We start from the raw sequence: 24,783 nt of genomic DNA, 5'->3' as shown, positions 1-24,783 counted from the left end.
GCGGTTCGCAACCCCCTGGCCTCTATCGCCCCTGCTTAACCGGATTCTGCGATGTCGTGCTATGCAGTCATCCAGAGGAGGCAGATCTCATGCCGACGACCACAAATTCTCCAAGCCTAAATCCATCCATCTGGCGACTTGGGAGCATCGTCCGTTGCGCAGGCGGCACTCGATCTCTGCCACGATATAGGCGGCACTCCAGCCTTTCCACGACATTGGCAGAAATAAACCAACGTTCACAAAAACAAACTACTCTCGTGGCACTAGGGAGCTTCACAAATCTAAGGCCACATACCTACAAGCCGAGTGTACTRAAAACACGCGTCGTGCTCGATTCGCAATCAGAGCACAAGCAATACCAAAACCATCAAGCAACGAAAACCTCGGCGATATCTGCTATGATAACACGGAAGCGTAAGGCCTATCAAAGTGAAGATGTATGCCTTCCATCGAAGCCGTGGAGCAATGCGACTCTGGAGACCTCGAAGTGCAACCAGGACGACGCGAGGACCAATCGGATTATTTTCGAGAGCCCAATCTGTTCTTTCAGACCAAGATTCGGGCGACTTGTCCTCTACCATTCTCTTCCTTGGCTCTGAGCCAAAAATGCTCTCATCCAAGAATTTGCAGTGGAGCAATTTGCAACAAAGCTCTCCAGTCATCCGCTCACACCATAAATCGTGGACTCGACCACTTGGCACTTCCACCTTCCCCGGTCTCATGACCGCTCATCGCCTTCGCATCTGTTCCTGGTCAAGCTGCACATGGTCGACAAAACTTTAAGTCTTCCTTAATTGATCAGCACCCGCATCATGAGATTCCCTGCATCTTGTACGGCGAGCGAGCTGTTCGACACAGCCTAAAATGGCATTGCTCTTGTACATGAAGCCTTCACCTCACAAGCTACATGAGACTTTGCACAAAATAACATATGCGCACCATTGACAGTTTACTTTTACGAACCTACGAAACAGGTACCCCATGACTTTCATCGACTATCGGTAGGTCCAGAGGGCGCCCATTATTCCACACTTAGACTTGAATTCTAATACCAAGTAGCCTTTTGTTTTTGACAYCTTGGCTTGCAGAATTCATGGAGTGAGCCACCGGCGCGACACCGAGGATACACAAAAGTACATCCAACAAGCCTTTATGGACCCACGTAAACCTCTCCGCACCTTTCCGCATCGAATATAAATACAGGGCACCTTTCCGCATCGAATATAAACACAGAGTCCTTCTTGATTATCTCCTGACTCTCTCTTGACTCTCTGTTGACAAAAATTCCTCATCCATTGAGTACCAAAAACATGGACGGCTTCGGAGATATCATCACGTCTATCGACACCGACTTAACAACATCCAAAGATGGGACGTCCGCCATCAACGGCAGGACATTTACATCTGACAACCGCACGCCCGTGTCCACCGAGGAGAATTTCACTGGGGATAAGGATGCAGCCAAGGCCACCCGCGTCTGCGCGAACAGATCCACGCAGGTGATGGAATCGACTAAAGACATACCTTCCCCTCTCCATTACGAAGAGAGACCCCAGAACGAGAACGAGCCACCCGCGCCTTCGTTCGTAACGATCGAAGATGAGGAAAAGTTGAGATGCACCCAGGGCAATGGACGACGGAGAGATGCCGCCCTTGTCATCTTAACCAAACTCCTCCCTCTAATCAAAGTTAAGCCAGCGCACTGCCCTCTCTTATACTCCTACTACGAATCGGTCGCGGCCTATGTCAACTGCATCGACGAGTTCATCAACACGAGAGGTCGTACCTGGTTCTACCCGCCTAAACTCTACTACCTATCCACCGTCAATCCCCGCGTCAAGGTCGACGTTTATTCGAGAATCGTGGATGAGAAGCGAGAAGCTGCCTTGAGTGTCATTACGCTCGAGGGGGAAGTCGATGCGAAGATGCTCGATTACTTGAGATTGTTGGGGAGATTGAGGAAGGCGGAGCTGGAAGCTAGGTTGCAATGGGAGGATATGGAGAAGAGTTGTGATCGCTTTGTGAGGAAGCAGGGGTGTGGCAATTGGTATGTGAGGACGAGGGCGCAGGAGAAGGAGTATGTTAATGCTCTGTTTGCGAAGTGGGGGGTTGATGGGAGTAAGTGGTTGGAGAAGCAGTGGCAGGGAAAAGACATGCGAATGAGGAGATTCTGGGCGAGAGTTGGGATCGAGGTGCTTTGTGGGGATGGAAAGAGGAAGGGGTATTGAAGCCATTCGCCGGGAGGAGAGGCTTTGAGGTAAGTAAGTGAGAAGCAGCTCGTGAACCGTCCCGATAAGTGTGTGGACTACTGGRAGAGTTGCACTATTAATGGGATGCGAATCACAGGGAATAGAAATGCCGACGTACACGGAAATGGAGAGCCCCTTCTATCCCCCACTACCACCACCACCACCATCACGACAACAACATTCTGGAAATCCCATCGACAATCATTGACAACCATCGGTAAGTCCCATTGCGTTTAGTCAAGTCATAAGCGTTGTCACAAGCCTAATTGCGTTCGAAATAAAGGTACATCTTCAGCCACGCATCACCAGCACCAGCACCAGCACCAGCACCAGCACCAGCACCACCACCACTACAGCAACAACAACATCCTGGAAACCCCATCGATCCTCGTCGGCAATCATCCACAAGTTCCACGGCGTTTAGTCTAGTCATACGCGTTGTCACATGCCAACTCGCTGTCGAAATTAAGATACAACTTCCCCCCAAATGCCTGCGAAAACCCCATATATTCAAGGCATGTTTGCATGCATACACCCGCTGACTCCATACAGTCCTTCCAAGTCGCCACCAGAAAGCGAAGTACTCTGCGTGTCATACGTTGGTAAGTCTCCCGCTCGAAACTACAGCAATCGCTTTTTTTTCAGATGAAGAATATAATTTCCTGTACATCTCCGGATTTATAGGGGAACAAGCATAAACGCAACGGTGAGAGTCGGAACTGATATAGTGGTTCGTTGGAGCGTAATAGCCAACCGACCTTTTCTCAAAAGTAGTCCGTAAGGTTCCGTAAAAAATGAGCACGATCTCATGACTGCTGTGTTCCCCTGGAAGATTCACCACATTTTCACATCGTCCCCCTCACTGAGCCAAAATCTCCGTCTACCAACCCCTAATCCCCATCCTCTCCTCCTCAGTCAACACAATCCCAAACCACGTCTCCAACGCCTCCACCCTCTGTCTTTCACTCAATAGCACCTCCAACACCCCCGTCTTGCCTCCAAGATTCTCCTTGACGACATTCCCACTCAACATCCTTTTCCCATAAACTTCTTGCCCCACTCCATCTTCCCTCTCCCGCCGTAGGAATTTCACCACCAGCATCAATTCACTTTGAAAAGAAGTCGGGCCACTAGTCCAAGAATTCAGAATTCGAAAATCGGCGATCAGAGCTTCTTGCTCGGCGAAGGCGTAAAAGGAATTCCAGGGTTGTGAAGAGGAGTTACGGTATTGATAAATCCAGAGTTTGGTCTCTTCGGTCCGCAGAGTCTGCGAGGGGATATGATCGCGATGGAGACGGATTTCTTGATTTCCGAGATTCTTTTGAGGGAGGTCCTGCATCAAGGGCATGGGAGCCGTGGCGCCGTCTCCGCCGAATGCGACGTCGACGTGGTATTTGGAGCCGTTGGAGAGGGTTACGATGTTGACAATGTGCGCGCTGGGATATGTATATATTTCTAAGTTACATGGTTTTGGAGTTGAGAGAGGGAAGGGGTAGGGAAGACGAACCAACCGATGTAATCTCCCGCGGGGATTCCGTCTGTACGATAGCGGATTCGCACCATGGAGGTGTATGCGGAGAAGCCCAGGGCTCGTAGGATGTGGTTGTAGAGGATGGAGAGTTCCATGCAATACCCGCCTCTCCCGCGGGCATTGGAGATGATTTTGTGGAAGACGTCGAGGGGTTCGATGGAGTTTGTGTGGGAGGGGTTGTAGTGCAGGGAGAGGTTTTCGTAGGGGATGGTGGAGATGGTGTGGATGTGTAATTGGGTGAGGAAGTGCAGGGCTTGGGTGGGATCGTGGGAGGGGCTGTAGTGGTATGTGTGGAGGTGGGGAGGGAGGGAGATGTAATCGAGGAAGGAGGAGAGATGGGAGGGAGTGAGGATGGATGTGGACATTGTTTTTTCTTTTACTCGGAGTGGCGGGAGAGGKTGTACTTCTGGGAGATGAGAGGATGTTGGAATGAGGGGTTTGGGGAAGTTTGACTTGCTTGTTCAATTGAGAGATGTGAGTCAAATGAGGCTGGGAGATTGTGCTGCAGGATTTTACTCTAGTAGAGAGCACGCAAGGCGGACCTGTCTGCGGCGTGAGTGAGTGAGTGGAGTGAGTGCTTATATTGCTGTACCCTGCTCCGATATCGGGAATCGAGACACTAGCTCAGCCCTATCGATGGAAGCTCCGATTCACTCACTTGCATGACGCATTGACTGGAATAAACTACTAAGTAGCTTACCTTGCATGAATGTCGAGTTGAAGAAGTGATATTATTCCACAATCAACAACGATTGATAGGATACACCCAACATGGCTTCCAAGCACGCCATCACTCGTACAGCAGCACAGAAAACGATTCCCCACGGTACGCGGTCGGCAAGCAGCCGAGCAGCTTTTCTCGCAACCCAAGCGCAAGAAGCCTCATCGTCCCGCGCCGCCACCTTGGCATATTCCGCCCGCGCGCAACAGAAACAATCGCACCTCCGCAGATCCATCTTCACTATTGTCGTCGCCGGAGGCCTGGCCAGCGCCTCGCAATTCTACCTCAACAACGGCCATTTCCTCCAACAAACCCACGCCGAAGCACCGCCGCGGGAAGAGGACAATGTGCCCATCATTGAACAGTCGAGGAAGAAGGCGGGCGTGTCAGTGGAGGAGAACCGGGACATGATCAGCAGTCAGCATCATCAGGTCAAGAAGAGTTGGGAGAATCCGGGGGTTTATGCGTGGGGGAGCAATACGGGGAGGGTGGCGGCGCCGGACAGCAATGAGAATGTCATCAAAACGCCGCGGAGGATGGCGTGCTTTGATGGGATGTTGTTGCGAGACATCAAGCTGGACCGCAATTTCGGAGCGGCCATTGATGAGGAGGGAAATTTGCTGCAATGGGGGGTCGGGTACGCCGCCGACACCAAAGCGCCCGTGAGGACTCTGGCGGGGAAGAATCTGGTGGAGTTGGCCATTTCCCGCGATCGGATCCTGGCCTTGTCCAAGGGCGGGAAGGTGTACAGCATTCCCGTTTCGGCGGAAGAGCAGCGGTCGGGAAGCAAGCCGTCGGAATCCTCGTGGATCCCATTTGTGTCGAGTAGCAGTCCCATCGCATACCGCACGCTTGCCCCGTCCAATTTGGCGTCGGGAGAGAAGATTGCGGCCATTTCGTCGGGACTGGAACACGCCCTCCTCCTCACAACCGCCGGCCGCCTCTTCTCCACCGCCTCAGCCTCGGATTCCTTCCCGTCAAGAGGACAGCTCGGAGTTCCCGGTCTGACCTGGTCCACGCGGCCGGAAGGAAGCTTCGACCAACCCCATGAAATCACCACCCTGCGAGGCTTCCCCATCAAATCCATCGCCGCGGGAGACTACCACTCCCTCGCATTGGACGCCGAGGGGAGAGTCTTTGCCTGGGGAGATAATGCTTCCGGCCAGCTGGGCTTCGACTACAACCCCGAGAGTTCCATCGTCGATGCCCCGTCCCTCCTCTCCACCGCAAAACTCTACTCCGGCTCCGGCCAGCAAGCCAGAATCACCTCCATCGCGGCGGGTGGAAGCAATTCCTACATCACAGTCGACGCCACCAAAGTCGCCGCCCAGTCACGAGGCAAGAATTCCGAAGAGGAAGACCCTCGAGCAAGACTCCAAATCGGCAGAGTCACCGCCGATACCTTTTCCTTTGGCGCCGGCATCACTGGAAGTCTAGCCAATTCCCGATGGACTCACGTTCAAAGCACCCCGACCAAAATCCCCACCCTGTCCGGCCTCTTCGAATACGACGAACAAAACAACACAGCCGTCCCCATCCGCCTGGCAAAACTCAGTGTCGGATCCACCCACGCCGCAGCCGTCATGGCCAACATCACCAAAACGTCCATTCAGGGTCAAAAGGGCGACACCGACGACGACACGAACTGGGGCGCCGATGTCGTCTTCTGGGGTGGCAATGAACATTACCAGCTGGGTACGGGGAAGCGGAATAATGTCAATGTGCCCGTGTATTTGCAGCCGCTGGATGCCGAAGCTGAAGTCAAGCGGGCGAGGAAGAGTACGGGTGGTAAGGAAGAGCATCGATTTCATGTCACTCCGCGAGCAGAGGTGAAACTGGGGGATGGCAGGAGGAGGAGCGTGGAGCAGAGAGTCGAGTGTGGGAGAGGGGTTAGTGGTGTTTATTCGGCGACGTAATAGATTGATGGAAGAGGAGGAGGGAGGGATCAGATTGGGGAAGTGTATATTATTCACTCACTTATCCATCTCAAAAAGGGAAAGCAACAATGAACCAGAACGAATATTTTTTGTTTTGATCGAAACCCAACAACATCGTTCGAAATGTCAGTCTACCTCTTCTATATATAGGTATCCTCACCGGGAGTCCCGTTTTTCCTCCCCACCTTCCATCCTACCCCCACAAACTTCCACCGTACTTATTTACTCCCCCCTTTCATCCAACCACTTCAATCTCATACTCACAGCCCTTTCATGAGCATGCAATTCCTCAACCTTTGCAAGCTGCATCACCGCTCCTCCCACATTCCTCAACCCCTCCTTGGTCAATCTCGAACTGGTGATATGTTTGACATAACTTCCAAGATTGACTCCACTGTACTGTTTTGCATATCCATACGTGGGTAGAGAGTGATTGACCCCGGCGGAATAATCTCCCACACTTTCCGGAGTCCATTCCCCGCAGAAGACACTCCCGGCATTGATGACCATGTCCCGCACCGCGACCGGGTCGGCGGTCTGCACGATCAGATGTTCGGGGGCGTAGGCGTTGGATAGTTCCATGGCTTCTTCCATGCTTCGCGTGACTAGTGTGACCGAGTGAGAAATTGCGCCGCGGACCATATCAATTCGAGGGAGGGTTAGAGCTTGGTTGTGGAGTTCATCATCAATGGCTTGGAGTTGTTGCTCGTTCAAATCCACGGCGATCAAGATGACTTGGGAGTCCACGCCATGTTCGGCTTGGGAGAGGAGATCGGAAGCTACGAATGCTGGGTTGGCGGTCGCGTCGGCTATGACTAGGACTTCGGAGGGACCGGCTGGCATATCGATCGATACGTTTGCGGTCGTGTCGTTGCTGACGAGCATCTTCGCCGCCGTGACGAATTGATTGCCGGGTCCCAGAATCTTGTCGACCTTGGTGACGTTTTCGGTGCCGTACGCCATTGCTGCGACGGCTTGAGCGCCCCCTGCGAGCACGATGGATTCGGCGCCGATTTTGTGGGCGATGTAGACGATTTCCGGGGTGATGGAACCATCGGAGCGAGGTGGAGAGGCGAGGACGATGCGGTTGCACCCTGCCACCATGGCGGGGACACCGAGCATCATTGCTGTAGAAGGGAGGACGGCGGTTCCACCGGGGACGTAGAGGCCTACTCGTTCAATCGGCCGGGAGAATCTCGAACACACCACGCCAGGCATCGTCTCAACTTCCAGAGGCTTCTCTTCCTTTTGCGCGGCGTGGAATTTACGGATGTTTTCGTAGGAAATGTCAATGGCTTGCTTCGTTTCTGCGGACAATTGCATCAATTCCGGAGCGAAGGGTGCCTTCAACACGGGTGATGTGAGTGACGTTGCTTTTTCAAAATTGTGCGTGAATCCCAGAAGGGCCTTGTCGCCTCCCGTGCGGACCTCCTCGATGATCGGTTTGACGATGGCCATGATCTTCTCGGTGGAGCGTTGGGAGGGTCTTTGCAAGACGTTGAGGATGGTCTCGGGCGTCTCTTTTGCAGTGAAGTACTTGGGCATTTCAATGCGACCGTTGTCCTCGGGCTTGGGCTTGGATTCGGTCCCATTGGCTTGCACTTCCTTCTTTGGGGTGCCATTGGTGACGCCAAACTTTTCAGCATATGGTCCCTTGGCGTCGCCCTTTCTTCGCTTGACCTTGAAGCTCTTTGCGTCTAGATTTCGCTCAATATCCTCGAGAGTGACGCCCGCAGCAGTGGCTTTCGCAAGGGTAAAGTACAGCACATCGGCAGCCTCGGCGGCAATGTCCTCTTTCGATTGAGCCTCGCAAAGCTCAGCGGCCTCTTCCATAATCTTTGCGTGGACCATCTTGGGGTCGCTGAATAGACGAGCAGTGTAGGATCCCTCGGGAGCAGATCGCTTTCTCGATTGCAGAGTCTTCTGCAGCTTCGATAGGCCTCGATACTGTCCGAAGCATGTTGCGGTCTGCAGGTGACAGAACCCAACCCCTTGCTGTCGGACCACAAAGTACAGACAATCCTGATCGCAATCCGCTTCTATGCGCACCAACTCCTGCCAATCCCCGCTCGTGTCGCCTTTCCTCCACAATCCCCTCTTTCTGCTGTGGTAGACTCCCCGTCCCGAACGCAGACTCTCTGCGACACTCTCCTCGTTACTGTACACCAATCCGAGGGCAATTCCTCTCTCATCGGTGACGAGAGTCGTGAACAATCCATCCGGACGGTCACTCTGGGCTTGAGCAAGAAGAAGAGGAGCAATGCGAATCTTGCCATCCTCGGCTTGAGTATCTGTCGTGAGCTGGGTGGCAGGAATGATGGGAACTGCATTCTGGCGGGACAGCTCCACCGCCTCCTCCTCGCTCATGTTGACTTTGGTGACATAGACGGGAGGATGTTCGGGTCCCAGCTCTTTGATCGAATGAACATTGCCCACGTTTTGCAAGAACAGGCCGAAAGTCGTTCCCTCCAACACATTCACCTCGTCGTCGGCGTTGGCGGTGGTCGGGTGGTAGACGATGCGGGTGAGATCGAGATTTTTGACTTGCTTCAATGCCGCCGCCTGTTGTCGGATGACGAAGACCTTTGTTGCGCCGGCGTCCAACAGATCTATGACATCTTGCACACCTTCTAGCGTGGACACTTCCAAATGGACGTGAAAGCGGGCGACGGTGTCCTTGAGGAGAGAAAAGGCAGCGTCAATGGTGTTGGGGGAGACGATGGCAGCAATTCCACCGGCGTAAGCCAATTCCTTGGCCGCTTCAATCTGTTCGATTCCCGTGTATCCCGCCAGGTCAATGGCCGCCAAAAAGGGCGGCGGTCGTTCGAGTGCCATGGTTGGATTGTGGTGGTACGGGTGGAGGAAATATGAGGGAATGACAGTGGTCGGAGATAAAGTAATAATCTTCCCATGACTCCATCACTTTCGGAAAAGTAGCCAGACACAGACCCCCACCAGGATTGTCCCGCTATCGGATCCATGTCTTGGACTAACCATACCATCATTCCTCTACAACTCACAACGCACATCCATCCAATGTCGCCTTCCATCACGCAAGATAGCATGATGCGATGAGAAGACTGCTGCTGATGAGCTGATTTCTAGATGGATGAAAGCTGACAACACGTCGACACTCCTTCTTGACATGCTCCAAGACGACCCCGAAGAACCGCCTCGTCATCTTCGTAAGGTATGCTTTACCTACTAGGTAGGTATACTTCTACATTGACAGCCCAGGCGAGCTCATACATGGTTTAAGAGCATTGCGGCTCCAATTGGCAACGCCACGCGTATCATGGACATGTCGCATCGGATATTGCTATTTTCAACTCACGCAGCATTCGGAACCCTCTACTCTCCATCACGTTGCCCCAGAGATTGGATGCTGCAAGACAAACTCCGCCACAATCCCTTGGATGCCCTCCTCAAGCCCTCGTCTTCGATCTCGTACTTTCCGAATGAGTATTTCGACCCGACGCGTTGCAAGACGTTGAAAATCCGTTACTACACAGGGCACCGACCTTTTCTCTGCTCATCGACGTTGGCGTTGTCTACCAAACCTCAACGAACCACATGATGTGTCGATGTGAGAGCCTCATCCTCCAATTGTGGGACGTTCACCAACGTCTCTGCCCTGGTGATATTGTCGAGCACATCATTCGCCATCCTCCCCTCTCACCTCACCCACATGCACGCTGTACCCTCGCGACCGGACATGAACTTACCACTCTTACCTGCCCGCCTTACACATTTCACATCATAGCTCCTGCTCCGTCCGCGGCAACTGTTGTCATGCCTACATCTCCTCCTCAGCAGCTGCAAATCATACAAGTACATGCACTGCAGGTAGAGTCCGTTCTTCGATTTCTCATGCATGCCTTCACGGATTGAAGCACAATTGTTATCTTCTTTACTCATTACACCACCACCACCACCAACACCAATCATCCCGGACTATTCAGTACACAACCAAACAGCCGTGAACATCCCGCAGTCTGCTCGTGTTCCGAGCCACACCTTTGACATGCCGAGCCATCACAATCGCTCCAAGACGCACAGAGCTGGCGTTGTTGCATCTACGGGCTTGTTACTGGCTCACGGTGCAGCGGCGGCGTTCAATGCCAACGACAATGTAGCAGTGTACTGGGGACAGAACTCATACAACCAAGCCGAAGGAGCCCTCGCACAACAATCACTCGCCGACTACTGCGCAAAGTCAGTTGCCCGAAGACTAGCAGAAGACTAGCAGAAGACTATTACAAGACAAGCACTGATAGGAGGTCCAGCTCAAATATCGACGTGATCCCCATGTCATTCCTCGTCCAAGTCACGACAGGTCAAGGTGGGCAACCCGTGATAAATCTCGCTAACGCAGGAGACAAATGCAACCTCTTCCCCGACAGCGCCCTTCTAGACTGTCCTCACATTGGCGAGGACATCAAGACGTGCCAAGATACATACAACAAAACCGTACTGCTCTCCATCGGCGGTGCAACATATACAGAAGGAGGCTTTGCTAGTGAAGAGGCAGCTGTCAAAGCCGCGAATTTGATCTGGGACACTTTTGGCCCTGTTGCTAACTCTAGTGTTGCTTCGAATACTACTACTAACATGACGACCGTGGCCAAGGAATTTGCATCGACGAGTGCTGGAGGACAGAATCGGACGGCATCCGCCGCTGCTTCCAGTGCGACTTTGGATTACGACCCGCAAGATCCCTTGTGGGCGGTAAGTTTACTGGAAAAGGTCACCCAAACAATAACAACAACAGCGACAACAGCTGCAGCAGCGACACTACAAGATCTCAGCGCGCTCAGGACTACCGGGACTTCCAAAGGATCATCCGCGGAGAGGACTGCTAACCCCACAGCTTCCTCCTCGGTCAATCTCAGGCATAGCTCCGCACAATCTAGACTGCAGACGGCCATTTCGAGGACCGGCAGGGCCAAGATAGCGAGCTCTGAGGCGGGGAACAACTCCAAGACTGGATCCTCCAAGACGGAAAACAATTCCAGAACATCAACCCCACAACCAAAACAAACCTCTCTTACAACACTCTACCAAACCGGGACCGAAGACCCTCAAGACCGCGTCCAAACCATTGTAGATGAGCACGGGACACGATTCATCCCACCAGGCAAAGTCTCATCCACATCATCCTCCTCCCCACGCTCCACCCACGCGTCTCAAGCAGCAAAGGAGGAGAAGGAAGAACAGAAAGAAGAAAAGGCCCACTCTTCCCCCAAGATCCGCACAGTAAACTATGATGGCACGCGCAACTTCCGCCGCCAGTCCCCATCCTCTGCTACTCTCCGACCATWCGGCAACGCAGCAGTAGACGGTTTCGATCTGGATATTGAAGCCCCGGGCCAGAATTTCGTGGCTTTTGCAAACCAACTCCGTAAACTGATGGATGCCGAACAATCCAAAACCCACGTCGGAAAGACGGAGAGGAGTTACTACCTCACTGCTGCTCCGCAATGCCCATATCCAGATCTCAACAATGACGCGATGTTCAATGGAGGGGTGGCTTTTGATGMTGTAAGTCGTGTTCCCACCTCACAAACCTGCAATCGGCCAACTAATCATGATCAGCTCTTCGTCCAATTCTACAACAACTACTGCGGCGTCCAATCCTTCGTCGCCAACAACACCAAGCAAAACAACTTCAACTTTGAAGTTTGGGATACTTGGGCCACCAGCAAATCCTCGAACCCGGACGTGAAAATTTACCTCGGCGTCCCGGCTGGTCAAAGCGCTGCGGGAAGTGGATATACCCCTGTCGCGAACCTCGAGCCCGTCATTGCTTTTAGCAAGACTTTCAAGAGTTTCGGAGGGGTTATGGCGTGGGATGCCAGTCAGGCGTATGCGAATAATGGGTTTTTGAAGGGTGTCAAGGCTGCGTTGAAGGTGCCTGCTACGKGCGGGAAGGAGGCGAAGGAGGGGAAGAAGGAGATGGGTAAGCGGAGGGGTGTTAGGAGGGGAATGAGACAGGCTTGGTGGGCTTGATTGCTACCTTTCTCTCTTTCGCTCTCTTTCTATCCCTTCCGTTCGTTCTGGGCATCTTTCCATCTCTTAACATCTCGATTTGAGAAGTTGAGATTGAGAAGGGGGGCGTCGCTTTGCTTTGCTGTGCTTTGCTGTGCTTTGCTTTGCTTGTACGAATTAGCGACTTTACCCTTCTTCTTCTTTACAGGTCACCGCCAAATTTATGGAGATCTATCCGGGGCCGCCTGACTTTGTTTATACCAATCAATGAGTTTGGTACGTTTGGGTCTCGGGAGAGATATATGAGAGCTGGTTCTCATATATGGACATTCTCATGGCTTGGGGATGATGCTCCTCTTATCTATCATCGCCTTTTTAATGATAGAGGATAATATCCTTGTAACTTTTTTTTTCTTTCCTTTGTGATGAACAAACTCAATCAATATCCTTGAGGGAAGAGTCTCAAGGATTTGCGTGGTGTGGACTTTTTCTTCTTTCTGTTTCGCTATGAGAGGTGATTGATGGTCGACGTTCTTTTTTAGTGTGCTATGCAGGCGATTAGAAGAAATGTAATGTCTTTTAGAGCTTTATTCCGTCTCAAGAAGATAACATGAGCAGGAGGGAGGAGAGAGTTGCGATGGGAAGGTGAAGTGAAGTGAAGTGAAGTAAAGAGTAAAGTGAAGGTGAAGTGAGGTGAATTAGAAGACTATAGTGTCTTTGGCGAATCACAAAATTGCTATATGCCGGTAATGTCAAGTGAAGGGAAGTAAAGTGAAGTGAATCAGAAGACTATAGCGACATCGCTTTGTCTTTGACGAATCACAGAATTGCTGTATGCCGGTAATGTGCAACGGCAGTAAAATCTGTCCGAAAGAGGCTTAAGTGAGGAGAAGTGAGAGGTGTAAATCAGCTAGATCGGAAGATGCTGACAAATATCGCGCTGTAAATCTGGTATATAAAGCCGTTTTCCCCGCCCAAGATCCCTGACTTCGTTGTTCAACCTTTTATCTGCTCGAAATAGCCGCCTCAGGCATCAATATCTACTCTTGGCATTCTTCTATCAATATCAAATCCGCTTGGTCCGTTAAGTTTAAAGTAAACATTAAGCAATATCATAAAGTAATTTAAAGATAATAGGTCTCATATCTTCTTGGAGGAAGGGACATTACAATTCTCAGTGAGGCCGTTACGGCTCTCCCTGTTGCTGCCAAGACATATCTTCTTGCGTTAGGTCGATCCAATATCACATGCGTTACTCTTGTTGGACAGCATCTATGATTGAATAAAACATACAACCAACATCACGGGGACAAATACTAGACTATCTACATTGGTAGTTCTGGTCATACGACCTACGGGATACTTCACATCCGAGTAACGTATCGAGACTGGTCATCCTGTTCCTTCTTCGACCGCTCTACCTCTTCATAAGTTACCCTGGCACTTAGCTTCCCTGAAGTGAGATACGGGAGTATTATCTTCGACGACTGAAGTCAACCCCAAACGACTTCACTCAAGGCAAGTCTGATTTATTCTGACTTCACTCGGAAAACATTGGACGAAAGAAGCAAAGTCTCACCTCAAGTTTCCCGACCTCCTAGCTAGCTAGGAAGGAGCAACGTCATTTACTGCCTGGAGTGGGGCACTTCTTGTYGTTGTTGTTGTTGTTGTTGATCGGGCTCGTCGTCATCGACCAAAGACGCGACGAAAACATTAACATCAACACCACTTTCCTACCTACCCGATCAAATGGGGAACGAACAGTCGACCCCGCTTGCTGGAGGCGTGGTGGCGGCAGGCGCACCTGCTGCTGCTACACCCCCAAACACTCTTACCCAAGAGGAAAAAGCAGCTAGGTTCGCGGCGGAATTGGAAAGGAAACGGTTGGAGAATATTGCGAGGAAAAGAGCGGCGCGTGAGGCCGTGGAGAAAAAGGCTGCGGCGGACAAGCATGTTGCAAATGAGCTTGCCGCTTCAAAAGTCGCGGAATTACTAGGCAAGGTCGCGGAAGAGAACAAGCGAACCCAGGAGGAAACGAGAGCGGCCTTGAGCGCGAAGCTCGAAGCCCTTCCGCGACAGCTGGCTGAGCAGCGACGTCTCATTGCGGATAGGAGAGCCCCGCCAGCCACACCTGCAGGAGGTTTGCGGGCGGAACACATCGAGCCAGTTCGCACTCGCGATCCTCTTCCTGTCACGAACAAAGTTTCGACGAAGAAAGGAACAGCTGTTGCGAGCACAGCCCAGAATTCTGAACGACGAGGGTCGAATGAAGGTGGGTCTCCTACTGAGAAGCCAACAAAAACAAAGGCCCTGCTGAATCGAGCCCGCAATGACGATGGCTCTCCGAGACGAGGATCAAATGACTCCGGGATCGGGATGCCAAAATCAGCGGCCACGGACAACTCCAGGCCCATCAAAGTTCCAACAGGTCCACGTCGCCGCGTTTCTTCGTCAAGTGACGATGACAGAGGTATGGYTCCACGAGCGACCAAGCGCCCGGCTGGTTCGCTGGCCGGGACCGAGGAGAGATCTAAAAGACCAAGGGCCTCCATTCCAGCATCTGCATCTGCATCTGCATCCGCGTCTCCGAAATCTCCAGCAGCGGACCTCCCGGCAACGCCCTCTGGAAGCATCGTCGACCTGCAACCTCCATCTTGGTATTCTGCCCTCGCTTTCGTACCAAAGCGTGGCGAAGCTGATGCAGCTGTCGAGCCTTTGCTCAAGACATTAAGGACAAAGATTGGGTTCTGCAAGGATCCGAGGAACATGTCAGGTCCGAGAGACATCCAGCAAAAAGCTTTCAATGATATCAGGCGCCGTATCCATGAGCTCGTTTTCCAGACAGTTAATGAGAAACTCTTGCGCAACAATAGCATGTTGCACAACGACAGAGGACTTCCTCAGCTGTTTGTGGAGCAATACTCCGGTGGTGTCAAGTGGCCATTTGACATCAAAGCCGACGCCAAAGAACTCTACTGGAAATGGTGCAATCGTGTCTTCGAGACTGATCTTCTTCGGGGTATTATCCCGGGAGGTGGCAAGTCTGGCGGCGACAGAAGCTCCGACAAATTGGATGACAATTGGCCCTACAGAGTCAACCCAAGATTTCACGGCAATGGCCAGCTCGTCAACGGCCAGTGGTGGCCCACTCAACTCGCAGCTTTGCGTGATGGTGCCCATGGTTCTTCCCAAGGCGGAATTTACGGAGAGTCTGGCGGAAGCGCGTACTCCTGTATCATGGCAGGAAACCACGATTACGCGGACAAGGACGATGGCGATAAGGATGATGGTGAAGTCGTCTATTACTGCGGCACAGACTCATTCGATGGGAAAGTAACAGCAGGAACCAAACACATGATTGCCAGTTGTGCGGATGGTGAACCTGTTCGATCAATCCGCTCGCATAAAGTCCAATCCAAGTATGCACCGGAAATGGGGCTGAGGTACGATGGACTATACGATGTTGTGAGCTACGAGAGATTGGACCCAGAGTTTTCTCTCAGGCAGAGGCATCGCTTCAAGTTGGTCAGAAGGAGCGGACAGGATCCTATTCGTGGCGGACATGGGCCGGAGAAGAGGCCCACGCAGCAGGAATGCGAGGCTCATCAGAAGGATAAGCGGTTGCGAGGCATTGGTGGTGCCCCGAAGGCGCTCAAGGGAAAGAAAGGAGAGGTCTTTCCTACATGGGGATGAACCTGGAATCTTTTGGAACTGGACTCTGCAGTAAGCTCTGCCCAGGTTGTCTTGACGGAGCGAGTATGATAAAGCTACTGGTTTTACGGGAGATCTTTGCCCGGAAATGCGATGAATTGACGAATGAGATGACCATGAAGTGCTGGCATTACGAATTCAAAAACACCTTCTCCTTATACAGACTGGAAAATTTTCATTGCTCGCTACTACCTTATTGTTGGTCACTTTTGGAACGGACTGTGGATGTGACGATGCAGAGGTATTCTTCAACAGAATGAACCTTGCAAACTAACTGAGGATTAAAAGCATTGGAGGCCATGCCGAAGAATAAATTCGTCGACAAAGCAACATCTTTGGGGAGTGTCTATTCGGCGTTGTGGTTGCTTCTTGAAATAGACTGAACACGACCTGATGAAAATTGGAGAGCGTAAACTGGGCAAATTGATAGACAGAGACATGCATTACAGGTATTCTATAGGTCATTATCGTATCGTGATCGTCCTTGCTTCCGTTCCATCCTTGCTTCCGTTCCGTCCTTCCCAATGCAATGTATGTTCCACACTCATGAGCGGCGTTAGGTTTGATCGTCGTTGACAGTTCATGCGTTGAAGGTGATGGCACGCTTGGATGGTGTCAAGCCACACTTGTCGACACCAACCTTCGAAACGGTAGCCTCCACTCTTCCAAGAAAGTCCGCCTGATTGTTGGTGAGCTTGTTCATGGCAGCCTTGGAAAGGACCCAGCCATTAGCCGCGTGATCGATGGCGACGGCGTAGAGGGGTGCACCGCCGTTGTAGGAGAGAGAGAAGCATTGGCCGCACTGATCGCTATTCCAGCCGGGAATGTCTGAGGAAGCGCCGATGTTGGGGAAGCTGGAAGGTTGTGAGTTGGATGAACTGAGGATGAGGAACGAAGGAAGGTGTTGAAGACTTACCCTGGGATTGAGCCTTGAGTGGAGTATCCCTTGGTGATCATGCCGTTGGGGCCGTCGGAACAAGCGACAGCAGTCATAGCACGTCCGCCCTCGTCGTAGCCAAGGTCGTAGCTAACGGAGGTGGCAGACGCCGCAGCGGCGAAGAGGATGGCGGTGACTCCGATGAACTGCATGATGTTGATGGTTGGGGTGTTGTTTGCTGTTTTGGTTGCTGTTGATGTATGATCTGATGAAGAAGAAGATGCTCGCTGATGCTGAATGTCAAATGCTGGTGTTGGTGTTGATGTTGATGATGAAGGAAATGGGATGGGATGGGAAGGAGAAGTTATATAGAACGCGAAGCAAGCAAGATGGTTAGTACCTACCTTACCGTACATTCCCATCCGGCCATCAGTCCACCTTCCGTGTGAGATACGAGGCAAGTGTGACGCTGAATGCAACTGCGACAGGGATGTTGAAGAGATCCGGAAAGAAAGTCGCATCGATGAAGTCAAAGCTGCGTCTATTTTCGTAGGGGCCCTTCGGATAATCCTTGCGAGTAGCGACGATCATGTGGGCGGTGTGGTCCGAGAGGCGGCACAAGGAGAAATGCCCGGACGGCAAGCTCCTCATCAGGCTCATCAGATCTTCTTCGCACCACTCATCGTCCAGCGGAATGCGGAATGGCACCCTCGTACCGCATGCACGATGACTGCACTCCCAAAAAACTAATACGAGCAGAATGAAGCCGATGACTGACCTTGACACTACAGTAGTAGCTCGACACCATCACCGACGTCAGCAACAATGCTTCAAAGGGCGAGCTTCGGGGTGGAGAAGCAGACTATTAATAATAGTTGAGCAGAAGCAGCGATAGAATACAGATATATGATGGCATGGCTTCGAGCTCTCGCAAGTCTCAAGCATTCCACGCAGTGGATGACAAGCAGCCCCAAGGGCGGTATCTATTCCACCCGCCTGCCGAGTCACAAGCCCTCTCTTGTATCGCTACCTAAATGTACAGTACAGACACGAGTCATCAGCAGGCAAACGCAGTTGCGGAAGTTTTCCGTGGAGCTATACAATCTACCTGGAATCGTTGAAGCACGACGCTGGAGCTGGAAATCCGTCTCAAGCTGATGGCCGCACTGCAGTCTCAAGTAAAGGCGATCATCCATATCGCTCGCTCCGTGCATCTCGCATCACGCTTTTTCTTCGCCCGCCATTCGCCTTGGGTAGAGCGACGTACCGCGATTGGGAACGATTGCCTCGCCCATGAGGACCGCCAATCAAACTTGAAGACGGTAGGTAGGGTAGGTACTGTGGTCTTGTGGATCCTGCAATACCCTCGGAGATATTACTGTCACAGCGACAATCTGACTGTGCCGACTTCCCCACAGCATGTATATATACTCAACATGAATGAACTCTCCCCGCCTCGCCCGCCCGCCCGCATCTTTGCTGGCCGCTCGCCGCTGATGCATGCGACTGCCAAGTACCAAGCAAGACACCAAGACCCATGTCACTATCAAACCTCCCCTTGTAACTCCAATGCCATCACGCAAGCCAAGGAATATTCACCCCGCTGATAAATGCTGGACGATGGTCCTTCCTACTCGAGACAAGGCGCTCACCATACTCCCAGTAGCGATCTCAGGCACCCGGGCATATATATGCCTCGCATGAGTATTAATCTGCATCTCTCACATTTTCTTGGGGCAACACAAACATGTCCACACTCTCTACATCGAGCAGGGTCTTGCAGGCCATCTGCTTGGGACTTTTGAGCGGTTTGGTTAATGCGCAGTCGGACCCGACTCCAAGATCTGGGAGCACCTATGGCGGCAATTGGCTCGAGACCATACGTGATAGCGATATAGTAGCCTCTGCATTTCCTGACATCGAGGACATTGACCTTCTCTCCCCTTATTTCACAAAGCCCGACTCAGTACTCCCGGGCTTTCAGAATGGCACACAAGGTCCCACGAGTGATAGCGAGCTTGGTAGAAGCGACCACCTTGTAGCCCTTTCATGCAATTGCTGACTTTCGACAGACTACTTCTATCGCACCATAGCTGATCGAAATGACTGGGTTACGTACAAAGCGGCGGAGTTCCTCACAGAGGAAGGTCGTGCCTTGCCATATCTATTCCTTTCGGAGCCGTCCTCCGGTTCACAGGCGGCGGTGATGAATAGCACGAAATTGAAAGTCTACATTCAGGCCGCAATCCATGGCAACGAGCCAGCAGCGGATCAATCTGCCATGGCACTTCTCGGGAAGATGGACGCCAATCAGACGTGGACAGCTTCACTACTCGAGAAGATGGACAYTCTCCTCTTTYCGAGATACAATGCTGACGGCGTGCACTACTTCCAACGTGCCCTCGCAAACAATCTTGATGGCAATCGGGAGGCTATTAAGCTCGATCGGAGACAATCTCGAGATATCAGACGAAGGTTTGGAGAGTACGGGCCTCACATTGCGGTGGACCTTCATGAGTTCAGTACGTTCGTCAATGTATTTGAGATTGACATAGTCTGACAATCTTCTAGCGGCTCCGACCGTCTACGGAGGTGACTACCAGCACGCCGCAGATGCTCTCATCTCAGGCGGAATCAACCCAAACATCCACCAAGACATCCGAGACGAGCTGCTCGAAAGGTTCATACCAGCCATCGGCGAACGACTGGAATCTTACGGCCTTCGATGGGCACCCTACGTGACCGGCGCATCGAACACAACCTCGGGATCACCCATCAAATTCACCGAAGCCGTAACGGAAGCTAGGACTGGACGTAACGCAATGGGACTCTCTYAAGCCATTGCATTTCTGTTTGAAATGAGAGGTATCCGGCTCGCGGACCAACACTTCCAACGTCGCGTAGCCACAGCTCTGATCAAACTCGAAACCATCCTTGAGACGGCAAGAGACAATGCCGAAGAAGTCTACGATACCGTTGAAAAAGCAAGAGCGGAGTTCATTGCCAGCAATGATGAGATTGTCATTACGGATTCCTTCACTCCTGCGAACACTACTTTCCCACTAGTGAACAGAGCAACGGGAGAAGTTGAACAAGTCCCGATTACTTTGATGGAGACTACACCCTCTGTTGCGAACCTCACAAGAGCACGTCCAGAAGCCTACCTCATCCCACGCACTTGGTCGGATATCGTGAAGAAACTTGAGATTCTGGGTCTAGAGGTTCAGACGCTGGAGTATGAATTCCAGGGAATGGTGGAGACTTTGAACATTGCCTCTAGTTCTTTGGATGAGGAATTATATGAGGGTCATGTGTTGAACACTGTGACCACGAATTCTGTCATGAAGGAGGTGAGTGTCGCCGAGGAATATCGTGATCGTGCATGAGAGGTCGGCTAACGTGATGCAWAGGTACATCTTCCCGCTGGCAGTTTCCTGGTCAGCACAAGGCAGAAGAATGCTGCGCTGGCTTTTATTGCTTTGGAGCCGGAGAATATCGACTCGTATGTTACGTTCAACTTCATCCCGCTGGAGACTGGCGATGAGTACCCGATTTTCCGTGTKATGGCGGAGTAGGTAATGTTTGAGATGTGTGACCTTGCGAACAGCTGGAATCTTGTATACAGACAGATACATATATATATTTCAAGCCCAGCCTCCACAGGCACTGAATTGTTCAACTCGATTCGGGTATATAGCAATCATGCACCGCTTCACTATCATGCATACACAATGCACTTGTGGCCCTCAACTACCTACGCACCATCAACGACCCCACATCGTCTGCAGCCGTCCTTCACGACCTTGCCAATAACGTGAGCATGCGCGACCTTGGCACCTACACTCCTCCCACCAAATCCAATAGCTCCATCTTCCGCATTCTCCTCTGCAACCCTCTCCATCTGCTCAATAACATTCTCGGCCTCCTTTGAACCCTTCATATCGGGATTCGCATCCAACAAACAGGAAAGATGATAGACGTGACCACACGCAAACCCCAGCAAGGGTTCCCTCTCCAACTCATGAAAGATTTCATGACATCMCACACATCGCCCAGGTTTCGTCGCGCCCATTCCCTCATGTTTCTGCGCTTTCGTGGCGAGACGCTTCGGAATGGGAAGCGGATCTTCGCCTTCGGGAAGACGAGTAGGAGGATCGTGAACTTTGAGCTTCACATCCTGCTTCTCCTCCTTGTCATGCACCACTTCGAATCGCACGCCTTTCTTCCTCCCAGCGCGGAGAGTATCCATACCCATCCCAACTTCTCCACGCAAGACGCGAGCTACGCCCTCGGAGATGGACATTTGGATTTCGAATTCACGTACGAGACGTTGGATGCCGTGTTTGAGACCCTCAATCTCGACGCCTTCGGGGATGCGGCGGACGACGTCGACGGGATCGAACCGTCCTGCTGCACCAACTTCTTCAAGTAAGCCGCGGATGAAGGACGGTCGGACTTCGTTGGGGTCCATGGAGTATTCTAGGAGATCATCCCAGAGATCGGGATTCTCCTTTGCGAAGTTGATTGCTGCGCCAACATCACCCAGCTCTCCGATGATAAGGAGCAAGGCTTTCTTTGTTTGGCCGGTCTTGCTGAGGATGTGCACCAGTTCAGGGATGAAATGTCTCGACTCACAAATCTCCGCAGCGCGATCATATGAGTATACTTCGCTACTCTTGAGGAATTCAAGTAGTAAAGGTCGGTCATACTCAGCGAATAGTCGAACGGCGAGATCTGCGTGCTCGTTAACGAGAGCGCGGGCTTCTTCAAGATGGCGAAGATCTGTGCCTCTCCGCCCAACACGTTTGCTTTGCGAGGCAGTCTTGTCGTTCCAAAGTGCTCGTAAGTAGAAAAATATGAATGGCTGAAAGGAGTCTCCTTTGCTGAGCAGCTGTCTCACAACCGAATCGGCGGGGATGGTACCACGATGTGCTTCTTCAACTAGAAGTTTCACTGCTTCGGACGTGGCTTCGTCTAGATCGGAGAGTGGAGCGTTGCGCATCTGATCCCTGCTCACTCTCAGCATGAGAAGCCCAGGGACGTCATCAACGACAGCGTCGAGGAGTTTGGCTTCACGAATGAGTGAGAATACTTTCTCGGCGTCTTGAATCCGAACGTATGCTCGTAATGCCTCTCTTGCCCTCCCATCCGCAAGGTAGAGACGAGCAAGAGATTCCATCAAAACTCTCCAGTCTTCGCCGTCATCCTCGGCGACCTCATCTTCACCACTGTGAAGACGATCCTCGATGGCTTTAATCACACTTCCGACATCGAAGAGCTCCGGATCCCATTCGTCAAGCAATTGTCCCATCCGGCTTGGATCTTTGACAATGTAGTTTGACAAGATGACTTCATAGACCAGGCTTGGTAAAGGCGGCCGAAGACTTGTGCTTGGTATGAATGGTGTGATCTCGTCGAACTTGTCCGCCTGTGCAAATGTCCACACCCAATGCTCCCATCTGGAGCTGGTCCCCAACACCTGTCCAGCAACAGCACCAGCTGCTTTCCATTCATTATTGCTGACGAGTTGTTGGAGCCAAAGATCTCCTATTCGGCGCTTCTCCCGTTGCGCAGCGACCGTCTCCTTCTCTCCGCTCGCGGTACCGCGGACGCCGGAGCTTTGAGAGGAGTTTTCGTCTGCGAAGAAATCTGCAAGGCTGCCGTTCGCACCTTGTCTGCTGGGGGAGCTGGGAGTTTGTGCAGGACTGAGACTGCCAAGCTCTGAAGTCGAAGTGGCTACCACCTCGGGTCGCGCATCGATGAGATTCCACGCTTCACCATAACGCTCATGGCTAAGCAACCACGAGAAATGATCGTCGAGCTCGGTCTTGACCGATAGGATGCAGTCGTATGGACTCATGAGAAACAGTTTGAGACCAGACTGGAGGGAATATGCATGCGCAGTATCGACAGAGGTCTTGGTCAGGAGATGCGGTGCAGGTGCAACGCCTTTCCCACTGCCGTCCTGTTTAGACGAGGACATGGATGGGGTCTGTTCTTTGTCACCACTGGACCCGCTGAGAACACTCGCACTCGAGGTGAACATCCTGGTAGCATAACCGCCTCCTGATATCTCCCAAAGGCCTTCCAGCTTCCCTCGCTGTTCTCGCACGGTCTTCTCGGGAAGCGGGGGCGGTTGCCAAAGAGTTGCGAGATGGTAGTCCTGAGCAGATAATGTTTCAAAGCGCGAGACCCTGCTTAGCTCATCGAGCACGACCTCTTCTCCATCGACCACATTCACAAGGCGGAGCTGAGGTGCAAGAGCAGTATGCCTGTGCTGTCTTCCTTTCCTCCCAGGTTGAGTTGGTTGCGAAGACGTGGCAATGGGCTTGTCATCGTCGTCTCGCGTGCGATAAGCCAAGATGGCCAATAAAGAAGGCGTGTAGAGCGAGATGYCAGAAATRATGCAATCACGGAATTGCATCTTGTGGATAATATCCGCACTGCCGACCTGTCGCTTACCATTCGATGTAGCAGACGATGCCAATGAGCTTCCAGATTGAACATGCAGAATCCAGGCCGTATCTCCCCAACCCACCACCAGCTTTTCAATCTTCCTCCGCCCTGCTGCTGACGACGTAGGACCGGGCTTCGCGCCGTGTGATGAGGTCGGAATCAGGCTATCCTCGTCGCTCTCCAAAGTCTTGTCATCGATCCACTCGCATCTTCCTTTCCAAACTCCCGCCATGTCCTCCCAACCTTTGCGATTCGGTCTAGCTGCATGCGCAATCCTTCTCCACGCATCTTCGCTCTCTTCACTGCCAAGTTTCAAATGCGATCGCATAATCTTGATGCCCTCCTCATTCACCCACACCACCCACTTTCCGCTCAGACTCCACTTGATTGAGGAGATGGCGCCCTCGCCTGAATGAAGGTTTGTATCGCGTCCCGTATTGCCACCACCGAGTCCTATCGCACCTAACCAGCCTGAAGCCGTCGCTGCAGCACTGTTTGTATTCGCGTCCACGCTCACACCCGCTTTACCTCCAACGGTGAGAATCAGATTTCCAGCCAGACCCCCTGATAGATACGTTCTGTCGTTCTTGTAATCCGGCGACAATGCCACTGCATTTACAGGACGGGCAAAGTTGCGCAATTGAACATCTGCCGAATCCACCAACGAAGAAATGCATACATGGCCATCCAGCGATGAGGTAGCTATGTAGATTTGATTGCTCGGCGAATTAGCAATAGGAGCCTGCTGTTGCTGCTGTCCTTTTTGCGGTGTCCTCGGACTGGATGTGCTTGCGCTGGTATTGGTCCGTGTTATGCCTGGGATGTAGCTTTTGCCTTGCTGCGGCGCCTCCAACATTGCAACTGCATTTTGACCCGACTCCCGCACCAGGACGGGCGGAGAAGGCGTTGGCGATACACTGACACTGGTCACGCTGGCAGAATGGGCGCGATATGTCCTCAAGCTTTGCATGTTTGGCAAGGCCAGTACGTGAATGCTGCCATTGTGAGTGCCKACAACCATCTTGTCGCCGGCGACAGAGAAGGCCGAGGTGGAGTCGCCATTGCGGTATACGTTTGCCAGTGATGCCGTCAATTTGGCATATTTCAGCTTGGGCTCCTCCTCTTCCTCCTCCGACTCGTCTCCATCGTCATCCTCCGTTTGGGCGGCTGTGTCCGTCGCGGGCTGCTCGTTGCTGTCGTCGCGTGGATCTGTGAATGGCAGCTGCTCCTGGAGGTCCGCGGACATGCTAACGGCATGGAGACGCGAGGGTGGCGAGCATCAACGAGAGATTTGGTGGAAAGCGTCTTGGTAT

At 52.2% G+C, this 24,783-nt stretch overlaps 9 protein-coding genes; 5 read left to right on the top strand and 4 right to left on the bottom strand.

The window, feature by feature from the left end:
• Positions 1–1,310: 1,310 nt before the first annotated feature.
• RCC_12204 (uncharacterized protein) lies at positions 1,311–2,228 on the top strand (the record flags this gene model as incomplete). Its single annotated transcript, XM_023766448.1, has 1 exon — positions 1,311–2,228. One exon carries the CDS (start codon positions 1,311–1,313, stop codon positions 2,226–2,228), a length of 918 nt encoding a protein of 305 aa, XP_023622216.1.
• A 901-nt stretch (positions 2,229–3,129) lies between these two features.
• Positions 3,130–4,145, bottom strand: RCC_01181 (related to arylamine N-acetyltransferase; the record flags this gene model as incomplete). XM_023766447.1 has 2 exons in its annotated part: positions 3,130–3,685; positions 3,757–4,145. The coding sequence occupies 2 exons, from the start codon at positions 4,143–4,145 to the stop codon at positions 3,130–3,132; spliced, it is 945 nt and encodes a 314-aa protein (XP_023622215.1).
• A 406-nt stretch (positions 4,146–4,551) lies between these two features.
• RCC_01180 (related to FMP25 Found in Mitochondrial Proteome) lies at positions 4,552–6,417 on the top strand (the record flags this gene model as incomplete). Its single annotated transcript, XM_023766446.1, has 1 exon — positions 4,552–6,417. One exon carries the CDS (start codon positions 4,552–4,554, stop codon positions 6,415–6,417), a length of 1,866 nt encoding a protein of 621 aa, XP_023622214.1.
• Positions 6,418–6,660: 243 nt separating this feature from the next.
• Positions 6,661–9,273, bottom strand: RCC_01178 (probable histidine biosynthesis trifunctional protein; the record flags this gene model as incomplete). The annotated part of the gene is made up of 1 exon (XM_023766445.1): positions 6,661–9,273. The coding sequence occupies one exon, from the start codon at positions 9,271–9,273 to the stop codon at positions 6,661–6,663; it is 2,613 nt and encodes an 870-aa protein (XP_023622213.1).
• A 1,189-nt stretch (positions 9,274–10,462) lies between these two features.
• On the top strand, positions 10,463–12,447 carry RCC_01177 (uncharacterized protein; the record flags this gene model as incomplete). XM_023766444.1 has 2 exons in its annotated part: positions 10,463–10,653; positions 10,725–12,447. The coding sequence occupies 2 exons, from the start codon at positions 10,463–10,465 to the stop codon at positions 12,445–12,447; spliced, it is 1,914 nt and encodes a 637-aa protein (XP_023622212.1).
• Positions 12,448–14,175: 1,728 nt separating this feature from the next.
• Positions 14,176–16,119, top strand: RCC_01176 (uncharacterized protein; the record flags this gene model as incomplete). Its single annotated transcript, XM_023766443.1, has 1 exon — positions 14,176–16,119. The coding sequence occupies one exon, from the start codon at positions 14,176–14,178 to the stop codon at positions 16,117–16,119; it is 1,944 nt and encodes a 647-aa protein (XP_023622211.1).
• A 598-nt stretch (positions 16,120–16,717) lies between these two features.
• RCC_12317 (related to allergen Asp f 15 precursor) lies at positions 16,718–17,226 on the bottom strand (the record flags this gene model as incomplete). XM_023766442.1 has 2 exons in its annotated part: positions 16,718–16,991; positions 17,054–17,226. The coding sequence occupies 2 exons, from the start codon at positions 17,224–17,226 to the stop codon at positions 16,718–16,720; spliced, it is 447 nt and encodes a 148-aa protein (XP_023622210.1).
• A 1,535-nt stretch (positions 17,227–18,761) lies between these two features.
• Positions 18,762–20,589, top strand: RCC_01175 (related to Carboxypeptidase 2; the record flags this gene model as incomplete). XM_023766441.1 has 4 exons in its annotated part: positions 18,762–19,035; positions 19,087–19,536; positions 19,586–20,364; positions 20,425–20,589. 4 exons carry the CDS (start codon positions 18,762–18,764, stop codon positions 20,587–20,589), a joined length of 1,668 nt encoding a protein of 555 aa, XP_023622209.1.
• A 179-nt stretch (positions 20,590–20,768) lies between these two features.
• RCC_01174 (related to VPS41-required for the vacuolar assembly) lies at positions 20,769–24,716 on the bottom strand (the record flags this gene model as incomplete). The annotated part of the gene is made up of 1 exon (XM_023766440.1): positions 20,769–24,716. The coding sequence occupies one exon, from the start codon at positions 24,714–24,716 to the stop codon at positions 20,769–20,771; it is 3,948 nt and encodes a 1,315-aa protein (XP_023622208.1).
• Between the last annotated feature and the right edge of the window lie 67 nt (positions 24,717–24,783).

Source organism: Ramularia collo-cygni (genome assembly GCF_900074925.1).
Source record: "Ramularia collo-cygni strain URUG2 genome assembly, contig: RCC_scaffold01, whole genome shotgun sequence".
Classification (NCBI taxonomy): Eukaryota; Fungi; Ascomycota; class Dothideomycetes; order Mycosphaerellales; family Mycosphaerellaceae; genus Ramularia; species Ramularia collo-cygni.
Note: the sequence above shows the minus strand (reverse complement) of the source record. Positions and strands in the feature narration are given on the sequence as shown.